The 11908-nt window shown below is 38.7% G+C and overlaps 1 protein-coding gene across 9 annotated transcripts in view; it reads left to right on the top strand.

Annotated features, from left to right (window-relative positions):
* Positions 1-11908, top strand: part of LOC138744644 (matrix metalloproteinase-15-like) — a 108761-nt gene that overhangs the window by 80262 nt on the left and 16591 nt on the right. For all 9 annotated transcript variants that reach the window (XM_069901114.1, XM_069901115.1, XM_069901118.1 and 6 more), the window contains 2 exons: positions 7514-7675; positions 11076-11308. In XM_069901114.1, the coding sequence (XP_069757215.1) occupies positions 7514-7675; positions 11076-11308 (395 nt within the window). The remainder of the gene's footprint in view (positions 1-7513; positions 7676-11075; positions 11309-11908) is intronic.

The raw sequence follows: 11908 nt of genomic DNA, 5'->3' as shown, positions 1-11908 counted from the left end.
CCCCCCACACACTCACTGCCACACCCACACAAACCACCACCCACGCAAACTCCCACCAACACATACCCCTACCCCCCGCCCCCGCAGCTGACGTGGACATTTACCCCCTTTATAAATCTATAAGCCAAAGATGGATGGGTGGGTGGGTGGGTGGGTGGGTGTGGGTGTGTGTGTGTGTGTGTGTGTGTGTGTGTGTGTGTGTGTGTGTGTGTGTGTGTGTGTGTGTGTGTGTGTGTGTGTGTGTGTGTGTGCCAATCAAGAGTGCATTATTCCAACTGCATCTTTACAAATTCCAATGTCATTGTTCTTTCTCGATTACTTAATTTGTTGTGCGTTTTCTGAAGTCAAAATTATTAAGGACCCCTATCACTCCTCAAGCAGCATCTTCCAGCTACTCCTGTTGGGAAAGAGACACAGGAGTATCAGAGCCAGAGGCACCAGGCTGAAGAACAGCTTCTTCCCACAGGCAGTGAAACTGCTGAATGATTGAACTGCTTTTACAAACCTTCTGAGACTCTACTATTAATTTAACAATATTTATTTATTTTTGTACTGTATATATACAGTGCCCTCAATAATGTTTAGGTCAAAGGCATTTTTCTCATTTATTTGCCCCTGTGCTTAACAGTTTTAAATTTGTAATCAAACAATTCACATGCAATTAAAGTCCACATTCCAGATTTTATTCAAGATTATTTGTATGCATTTTGGTTTGACATTTCAGGGCACCTTAATGTTTGGGACATCTGGCTTTGCAGGTATTTGTGATTATTCAAGTATGTTTAATTGCTTCATTGGTGTGGGTATAACAGAACTAGGCTTCCTTCTAAGCTTTTGATCACCTTTGGAGTCTGTAGTTGCCAGTTTTGAACATGAGGATCAGAGTTGTGCCAATGAAAGTCAAAGAAGCCATTATTTGAAAAACAAAAATATCACCCAAACTTTAGGGTTACCAAAGTCAACTGTTTGGAACATCATTAAGAAAGAGCGCACTGGTAAGCTCACTAATCGCAAAGGGACTGGTATTCCTCCACTGCTGATAACAGAAGATTTCTCATCATAATGAAGAAAAATCCCCAAATGCCTATCTGACAGATCAGAAACACTCTTCGGGAGACAGGTGTAGATATGTCAATGACTGCTATCCACAGAAGACTTCATGAACAGAAATGCAAACCATGGCAAAGATAGTATGCTTGGAATCTTGGGCAGTTGCTTACCCCTCCACACTTTGCTCTTGCCATCTCTCTGAATCAGGTTAATCTTGGTCTCATCTGTTCAAAAATCCTTTTTACAGAATTCTGCAGGCTCTTTAAATGATGAGAATTCTTCTGTCATCAGCAGTGGAGGTCTTCTTTGGAATACCTGACCCTTTGCAGTCACTGAGCTCACCAATTGTTCTTTTTTTTTAAATTTTTTTTATTTTTCACACTATAAACCACATTGATCAAGATACATACATTTTTCTTTTTAAATATATACAGTGTCGTCCTCTCCCCCCCTCCCTCTTCCCATCCCATCCTCCCTAACTCCCCTCCCATTCATCCAAAGTTCAGAATCCAAGATACACCAAACCCGTCAAACAATGCTGTCACTCAATAAAAATAAACAAGAAATTCCACTGAGCCAATTCTTTTCATTTCCTTCTCCTTCTGTCATTTTAGGTGGTAGATGTCCCCAGTAGGTTTTCTCTATTGTGTTTCATGTATGGCTCCCATATTTGTTCAAATATTGTAATATTATTTCTTAAATTATATGTTATTTTTTCTAATGGAATACATTTATTCATTTCTATATACCATTGTTGTATTCTCAAGTTATCTTCTAATTTCCAGGCTGACATAATACATTTTTTTGCTACAGCTAGGGCTATCCTAACGAATCTTTTTTGTGCACCATCCAAATCAAGTCCAAATTCTTTGTTTTTTATGTTACTTAGGAGGAAGATCTCTGGGTTTTTTGGTATATTGCTTTTTGTGATTTTATTTAATATCTGGTTTAGATCTTCCCAAAATTTTTTCACTTTCTCACATGTCCAAATTGCATAAATTGTTGTTCCCATTTCCTTTTTACAGCGAAAACATCTGTCAGATACTTTTGAGTCCCATTTATTTAACTTTTGAGGTGTAATGTATAGCCTGTGTATCCAGTTATATTGTATCATACGTAACCTCGTGTTTATTGTATTTTTCATAGTTCCAGAGCATAACTTCTCCCATGTTTCCTTCTTTATCTTTATATTTAAATCTTGTTCCCATTTTTGTTTAGTTTTATCATTTGTTTCCTCATTCTCCTTTTCTTGCAGTTTAATATACATATTTGTTATAAATTTTTTGATTATCATTGTGTCTGTAATCACATATTCAAAGTTACTTCCCTCTGGTAACCTCAGACTGCTTCCAAATTTGTCCTTCAAGTAGGATTTCAGTTGGTAGTATGCCAACACTGTATCGTGAGTTATATTATATTTATCTTTCATTTGTTCAAAGGATAATAATTTATTTCCTGAAAAGCAATTTTCCATTCTTTTGATCCCTTTTTTCTCCCATTCTCTAAAGGAAAGGTTATCTATTGTAAGAGGGATTAGCTGATTTTGCGTCAGTATTAGTTTTGGTAATTGGTAATTTGTTTTATTCCTTTCTACATGAATCTTCTTCCAAATATTGAGCAGATGATGTAATACTGGAGAATTCCTACGTTGTACCAATTTTTCAAGCCATTTATATAATATGTTCAGGTATCTTCTCCCCTATTTTATCTAGTTCTAATCTAGTCCAATCTGGCTTTTCCCTTGTTTGATAAAAATCTGATAGGTATCTTAATTGTGCGGCTCTATAATAATTTTTAAAGTTTGGCAGTTGTAAGCCTCCTTGTTTATACCATTCTGTTAATTTATCTAGTGCTATCCTCGGTTTCGCCCCTTTCCATAAAAAATTCCTTATTACTTTCTTTAACTCCTTGAAGAATTTCTCTGTCAAGTGTATTGGCAATGCCTGAAATAGGTATTGTATCCTTGAGAAAATGTTCATTTTAATACAGTTTATCTTTCCTATTAGTGTTAGTAGTAAGTTTTTCCAATGCTCTAAGTCATCCTGTAATTTGTTCATTAGTGGATAATAATTGAGTTTATATAGATGGCTGAGGTTTTTATTTATTTGTATACCTAGGTATCATATTGCTTGCATTTGCCATCTGAATGGTGATTCTTTCTTAAATTTTGAGAAATCCGCATTATTCATTGGCATTGCTTCACTTTTATTTGCGTTAATCTTGTATCCCGACACTTCTCCATATTCCTTCAATTTCTTATGTAATTATTGATATTTCTGGTTCTGTTAAGTATACTATAACGTCATCTGCAAATAAACTGATTTTATATTCCTTGTCTTTTATTTTTATCCCTTTTATTTTATTTTCCATTCTTATCAATTCTGCTAGTGGTTCTATAGCTAACGCAAACAATAAGGGCGATAGTGGGCATCCCTGCCTTGTTGATCTGCTTAATTTAAATTGTTTCGATATATATCCATTTACTGTCACTTTTGCCAATGGCCCCTTATATAATGCTTTAATCCAATTAATATATTTCTCTGGTAAACTGAATTTTTGTAGAACTTTGAATAAATAATTCCATTCTACTTTGTCAAAGGCCTTCTCTGCGTCTAAAGCAACCGCTACTGTTGGAGCTTTATTTTCTTCTACTGCATGAATTAAGTTAATAAATTTACAAATATTGTCTGTTGTTCGTTTTTTTAATAAATCCAGTTTGGTCTAGATTTACTATTTTTGGTACATAGTCGGCTAATCTGTTTGCTAATAGTTTAACTATTATCTTATAATCTGTGTTAAGTAAAGATATTGGTCTATATGACGCTGGTGCGAGTGGATCTTTCCCTGTCTTTGGTATTACTGTAATTATTGCTGTTTTGCATGAATCTGGTAAGCTTTGTGTTTTATCAATCTGGTTGATTACTTCCAGGAGGGGAGGAATTAATAAATCTTTAAATGTTTTATAGAATTCTATTGGGAATCCATCCTCTCCTGGTGTTTTATTATTCGGTAGTTTTTTTTATTATCTCTTGTGTTTCTACTATTTCAAATGTGATCCGATAATATTCTAGCTTTATATTCTGTTTTTCTTGCTCTGTCTTGCATACGAGCTGATAACAGGAATAGGTCTATTCTTGAGTATGTTTTATGTCTACCCAAATAATATGAATATTCCTTTTCCTTTGTGTGTTGTTTCCTCCATATATCCAAAAGTTGCATTTCTTCCATCGATTTAATTATAAATTTGGTTACTTTGTTCTTTCTGTTAATTTTTTCCCAGTTTTATCCATGTTTGAATCCAAATTAAGGTTGAAATCCCCTCCTATTAGTATGTTCCCTTGCGTGTCTGCTAGCTTCAAAAAAATATCTTGCATAAATTTTCATCTTCTTCGTTAGGTGAATATACATTGAATAAATTCCAAAACTCCGAATATATCTGACATTTTATCATTACATATCTCCCTGCTGGATCTATTATTTCCTCTTCTATTTTAATTGGTACATTTTTACTCCTCTGACTTTTGAATTATATGACACTGCTGTTACATGTCCTACCCAATCTCTCTTTAATTTCTTGTGCTCCATTTCAGTTAAATGTGTTTCTTGCACGAATACTATATCAATTTTTTCTTTTTTCAGTAAATTTAGCAGTTTCTTCCTTTTGATTTGGTTATGTATTCCGTTAATATTTAAAGTCATATAGTTCAACATAGCCATTTCATACTTTGTTTATCTTTCCTTTCCGTTTCCTCATCACCACCTTTCCTTCTTATCCATTTCTGCTTTCTTGTTTTGAACACTTTATAAGACAACATTTCTAAAACATCAAACATTTCCCTTATTCTCCCATCTAAAATTTCTTTAACCCCACTATCCCCTCCCCTTCCTGAGTTGCCCTTTATCCCTTGTCGGGCAACCACATCTCCCCTCTCCATTTGGATTTGCGAATTCACTCGCAAGCGTCAACTGATTTCGCAGTGACTGTAACTCCTCCCCACCCAGCCCCCCCAGAAAAGATTTTAATTTTCATTTATAACAAAGGTCACTGTCTTAATTCCCTCCTTACTTCCTCTCTTCCCTTTCTTTCCCTTATTCTTATCTATACTCTATATATTTTCCTTTAAATACGGATACACTCATGTACACACATATATACATAGACACATATATATTTATATATATATATATATATATTCTTCTTCTTCTTTGGCTTGGCTTCGCGGACGAAGATTTATGGAGGGGGTAAAAAGTCCACGTCAGCTGCAGGCTCGTTTGTGGCTGACAAGTCCGATGCGGGACAGGCAGACACGATTGCAGCGGTTGCAGGGGAAAATTGGTGGGTTGGGGTATAAAGATATATATATATATATATATATATAGTTCGTGGTCATTTTTACTCTCGTTACATGTCTTCATCTCTCTATCTGTTTTGTAGTTGTCTGCAAATTTTCGTGCTTCCTCTGGATCCGAGAATAGTCTGTTTTGCTGCCCTGGAATAACTATTTTAAGTACCGCTGGGTACTTTAGCATAAATTTATATCCTTTTTTCCATAGGATCACTTTTGCTGTATTAAACTCCTTTCTCTTCTTCAGGAGTTCAAAACTTATGTCTGGATAGAAAAAAATTTTTTGACCTTTGTATTCCAGTGGCTTTTTATCTTCTCTTATTTTCTTCATTGCTTTCTCTAATATATTTTCTCTTGTTGTATATCTTAGGAATTTTACTAAAATGGATCTTGGTTTTTGTTGTGGCTGTGGTTTCGGGGCTAATGTTCTATGTGCCCTTTCTATTTCCATTTCTTCCTGTAATTCTGGTCTTCCTAGGACCCTGGGGATCCAATCTTTTATAAATTCTTCATATTCTTGCCTTCTTCATCTTCCTTGAGGCCCACTATCTTTATATTATTTCTTCTATTATAATTTTCCATTATATCTATCTTCTGAGCTAACAGCTCTTGTGTCTCTTTAACTTTTTTATTAGATTCTTCTAATTTCTTTTTTAAGTCCTCTACTTCCATTTCTACGGCTGTTTCTCGTTCTTCCACCTTGTCCACTCTTTTTCCTATATCTGACATGACCATCTCTAATCTATTCATTTTTTCTTCTGTACTTTTAATTCTTTTTATTTCACTAAATTCTTGTGATTGCCATTCTTTTACTGATTTCATATTTTCTTTAAAAAAAATATCCATTGTCTTGCCTTTCCCTTCTTCCATTTCTCTGTTCTTCTTCTTCCTCTGGGTTGGTCATCTGTTGTTTCCTTGATTTCTTTTTACTCTCTTCTTTCTTGTTCTCATTGTTTTCTATGTTCTCTTCTTGTTGTTGTGCTGTAGCTGTCATTCTCAGCTGTGGAGATCGACTCCTCAGCTGGTTCCCCCCTCCCGTCGGTGTTTTTTTTTGTCATGCGCATCGTGCATGCGCGTTTGCGCACTTTTGCTTGGCTCCGCGAGCCATTTTTGTAGTACCGAGCTCGGGACTTCGACTGACCTTAGGGAGCGGGCTTCTCTCTCCGCAGTGGGCCTCCTCGGACAGGTAAGGCCTTCACCTTCTTCTTCCGACGTCCTTTCTACTTCTCTTCTTCCCGTTGCTTTCGACTTTTCTTTCTTCGCTGCCATTTTCTTCCCACCTTTACTTTCACTTTATTTTAATTTTTATGTTTGTGCCCTTGTGTTTTCTGTTTTTTTTTAACTTTTCCGGAGAGGGCTGGAGTTCCCCGACCGGCCACTACTCCATCACGTGACTCCTCACCAATTTTTCTTAATGATGTTTCACACTGTTGATTTTGGTAATCCTCAGGTTTGGGAAATGTCTCATAATGTTTTATATTGCTTTTCAGCCTAATAATGTCTTCTTTGACTTTCATTGGCACAACTTTGGTCCTCATGTTGAAAAATGGCAAATATAGGCTCCAAAGGTGATCAAAAGCTTAGAAACAAGCTTAGCTCTCTTATATACCTGCATCAATGAAGCAATTAAGCATACCTGAGTACTCACAAACAACCTGTGAACCCAAAAGTCCCAAACATTATGGTGCCCTAAAATGCGGGGACTATGCATTAAAAAGTGTTGTATTTTCTATATGGTCAAACCAAAATGTATACATATAACCTTGATTAAAATCTGAAATGTGCACTTTAATTGCTTATGAATTGTTTAATTACAAATTTAAAACTGGAGCACAGGAGTAAATAAAGAAAAAGGGTGTCTTTGGCCCAAACATTATCGAGGGCATTCTATATACTGTATGTATTATATATAATGTTTGTCTGTATATATGCTGCATGTTTTTGCACCAAGAACCAGAGAACGCTGTTTCATTGGATTGTACTTGTGCAATCAGATAATAAACTTGAACTTGTTCTTCACCCTTGATATGAAGTGAAAGGTTTAGATTACAATGATTTTTGAGTAGACTGTAATAGGTTACTAACGTTTGATCTCCATGTTTTATTTTTCTCCACAGGGAATGACTTGTTCCTTGTTGCAGTCCATGAGCTAGGCCACGCTCTGGGCCTAGAACATTCCAGCAATCCAAATGCTATAATGGCCCCTTTTTATCAGTGGATGGATACAGAGAAATTTGAACTCCCAGAAGATGACCTAAGAGGAATCCAGCAGATATATGGTCAGTCACTTTGAGGATTATTGGTTGAATAATTATTTGCCCAGACATATTCCATCCAATTTCTGGTGTGACATAAATTGCAGAATGGTTTTGAGGAGTTGGAAGGTTAATATTCACCATAACTATCTAGTCTCTGACCTGCTCTGAATCTACAATACTTGTATTGAGTAATCCAGATAGATTTCCAGCCAATGGTGACCCAGAAGATATGGTATTAAGATATTGATTGCTGGCTTTGAATATAACCAGAGATGGTTAGACTATTTTTCTTGCTGCAAATTTCATTGTTTGGCATGTGTGGCGTAATTGTTGCTTGACCAAGCCTGAGTGTTCTTCATGCAGATATGAACTGTGAATTGAAATAGAACTGAATACTGAAATTGTGAATGAGGAAATTCATTATTCACCTTGTGAAGGAGGTTATTGGTGAAGCAATAACCTCCAGAAGTTGACATCAGGGACCACCCTGCCATCCTGTTTGACATCCCCAGGGTCAGTCCTGCTATGGAAGCATGAGAGGCCATAAAACCAACCCATTGATTGAAAGGGTCCAGTTCCTCCATGCAAACCCCAATATGCGTATGTAGCCTACCCGGATGGGCACAAGGCAACTGCAGGGGCACCCAAGAAGCATACCCACTAAACAGCAACCTCCCCTCCCATAGACACACACTACATACCAGGATACCCTAGCTCTGCCCCCGCTCCAGTCACTCTGGTTGAAGACGGTTCAAACTTGTGCAGTGATATCCTTGACTGAGATCAATAATCTCCATTAACAAGAAACATCTTTTATATGACCTGTGATTCCAAGAAAGGGAGTTCTCTTTATGTCTTGGACTTGTGTTAACCAAGGATACTTGATGTCACACACAAACCAAATGGAATTCAGCAGTAATATCTATTTTTGGACCATTGCTAGTTTGAAAGTGATTAGTCTTTGTTGGAGCCATAGATTAGCAGAATGTGGTAAACTCATTAATCGGCTCCCCCCTGTTTTGTGACTCCTCCCTCTTGACCCTGTTTAAAGGCTCCAACACCATAACCCCTCCCCAGAAAGCCTGGGTCACAACACAGGATAACCTTCAAATTTATTGTAAATAAAAGCCTCTAGTCTTTTGAGTTATTGATAGAGCATGAGTTTTATTTACAATATTTTTTTCCAACAATGAAACAACTCTTGAAGCCTGATAAGCTAGAGATCGACCTACAATTGCCAGAAGCCTCAGACTGCTTTGAACTCTGGCTATGCTGCTTTGAGGTCTTTCTACAGAACTCCACCGGCGTTGTTACCACAGAGGCAAACAAGCTGCACCTAGTCTTCTCCCGGGTCGCTCATCGGGTGTTTCCGAAGATCAGGGACACCTCAACGTACACGGAGTCAATGGACATACTCAAGGACCAGTACTGGGAGAAAGTCAATGAGATATATGCCAGGCACATGCTGGCTACCTGTAGACAATGAATTGAGCGACAAGTTCCTCCAGACCCTGCGTAGACTCGCACAAGCATGCAACTTTCAGTCTGTGTTGGCTGAGAACATGATGACACTCCCCCATCAAGAAGGAGGATCAGGCAATGGTTGAGGCAGTGCTGCACTGGAGGCATTACCTGGCTGGCAGACGTTTTACCCTTCTCACGGACCAATGGGCCATGGCATTCATGTTTGACAACAAAGAGCAGGGCAAGATAAAGAATTATAAAATTTTGAGGTGGAGGATTAAACTCTCCATTTATAAATACAATATCCTGTATCGGCCATGGAAGTTCAATGAGCCCCTAGATGCCCTGTCCCAAGGAACATGTACTAATGCCCAGACAGACTGCCTCAAAACCCTCCACAATGACCTCTGCCACCCTGGTATCATGAGATTTTTCCACTTCATCAAATCTTGTAACCTGCCGTACTCCATCGGAGATGTCAGAGACATGACCAGGGACTGCCAGGTCTGCACGGAGTGCAAATCACACTACTACTAACCAGATAGGGTGCACCTGGTGAAAGCCACAGTTTATTGAACACCTGAATATGGATTTCAAGGGCCCCCTTCCCTCCGTCAACAGCAATGCATACTTCCTCACGGTTATTGACCACAACCACAATCATCAGGGCATTGCACAACTTGTTCACCCTATTCGGGTACCCATCATATGTCCCCAGTGACGAGGGGTCCTCATTCATGAGTGATGAGTAATGCCAATACCTCCTGGCCAAAGGTATTGCCACCAGCAGGGCCACTAGTTATAACCCCTGAGGGAACAGCCCGATGGAGAATGAGAATGCCACTGTGTGGAAGGCCATCCTCCTTGCCCTCAAGTCCAGGGGGCTGGCAGTCTCACTAACAGGAGGTCCTTACCAAGGTGCACCACACAATCAGGTCACTATTATGTACTGCCACCAATGCTATACCTCACAAACCAATTTTCTCCCTCCCCAGGAAGTTGACATCAGGGACCACCCTGCCATCCTGTTTGACATCCCCAGGGTCAGTCCTGCTATGGAAGCATGAGAGGCCATAAAACCAACCCATTGATTGAAAGGGTCCAGCTCCTCCATGCAAACCCCAATATGCGTATGTAGCCTACCCGGATGGGCACGAGGCAACTGCAGGGGCACCCAAGAAGCATACCCACTAAACAGCAACCTCCCCTCCCATAGACACACACTACATACCAGGGTACCCTAGCTCTGCCCCCGCTCCAGTCACTCTGGTTGAACTGCCATGCCCCCAACAGGTCACAGTGCTGGAGGTCCAGGATGAAACAACGGCTCTAGCTTAAACAAAGCTACTGACTCTCTTCCGGACAGACTTGACCTCTAAGACTTTTATAAGACTTTGTTCCCCACGTCACCCCGCTGGACAAAATAAAAAAACAAGGGTTGAATGTGCTGAACTGCTATACACTCATTAATCTGGCTCTGCCCCATTCTATGACTCTATCCGTGGCTCCTCCCTCTTGACCCTGTATAAAGGCTCCAACCCCAGAAAGCCTGGGTCACAGCACAGGATAAACTTCAAATTTATTGTAAATAAAAGCAGATAGTTCTGTAACTCTGTAGTCTTTTGAGTTATTGACAGTGCATCACAGGTTATTAGTGTTTGCATGCCATTTAGCTGTAATGAGAAAGGTAATGGAGCAGTAATTAACTGGATGTTGTTTTGATTTTTGTGGAAAAGACATATCTGGGTAAGTTTTTACATTGTATTGTAGCTTCACTCAGTTGATACCTCATATTCTTATTTAATGAGATTCCGTGCTGCTCCTGTTGTATCCTTTTGCTTTCCTAATTGATGTTGACAATTTGTATTTATCTCTTTGTCAAAAAATTTCCATCTCTTGTTCTCCAGCTTTGTAAATGGTTAACTTCTATTTCTTTTTGACTTTTTCTTGTTTCAAGGTCCACCAAATAGCAAACCCAAACCCACAAATTCATTGCCAACTTTGACACCACAGAGACCAAAAAAACCTGAACGTGTACCTCCCAAAACACCAGACAGAAAGCCAGCACCAAGAGACCCTGATCCAGGCAAACCTGATACTACAGATGGAACTACAAAATATGGCCCAAATATATGTGATGGGAACTTCGATAGCATGGCAATGTTGCGGGGAGAAATGTTTGTGTTTAAGGTAAAGATGGATTACATTCATTTTGGTCTGCTTTTAATCATTAGGTCTGTGTATCAATAATGTGAACAACATAAAAGAATTTATGAAGAATTTTCAAGAGCTTGGTATCAGCATTGCTGTGGTGCATTATGTATTGCAATAAATTATTTCTGCATGCTCTGTCTATTATCACTTTCTACAAGTGATGCTAATGCAGATTAGAATAATTTCAGAGTTACAAGGAGATGTTAACTAATGTTACATGTAGATAGGATTGCAAAGAAAACTTGGCATCACATTTTGATGGGATTGTGAAGAAAGCTTTTAGCACATTGGCCTTTATTGTATCCAATATTGTATCAAATATTGTATACAGGAGTTGGATGTTATGTGAAAGTGACACCTCCCTTCTGGACAGTCTGAATACCTTTATGCACGTTTGATGAGAAAAATAGGATGACGCCAAAGAAAGCACTGTGTCCCCCGATGAATGGGCCCTTGGATAGCCACAGCCAAGGTGAGGAAAACCATATCAAAAGTGAACCCACACAAGGTGGTGGGACAGACAACATACCTGGCCGAGTACTGAAGGATTGCACAGACCAATTGACAGAGGTCTTC

This window comes from Narcine bancroftii, chromosome 10 (assembly GCF_036971445.1).
Source record: "Narcine bancroftii isolate sNarBan1 chromosome 10, sNarBan1.hap1, whole genome shotgun sequence".
NCBI classification, from domain to species: domain Eukaryota; kingdom Metazoa; phylum Chordata; class Chondrichthyes; order Torpediniformes; family Narcinidae; genus Narcine; species Narcine bancroftii.
Note: the sequence above shows the minus strand (reverse complement) of the source record. Positions and strands in the feature narration are given on the sequence as shown.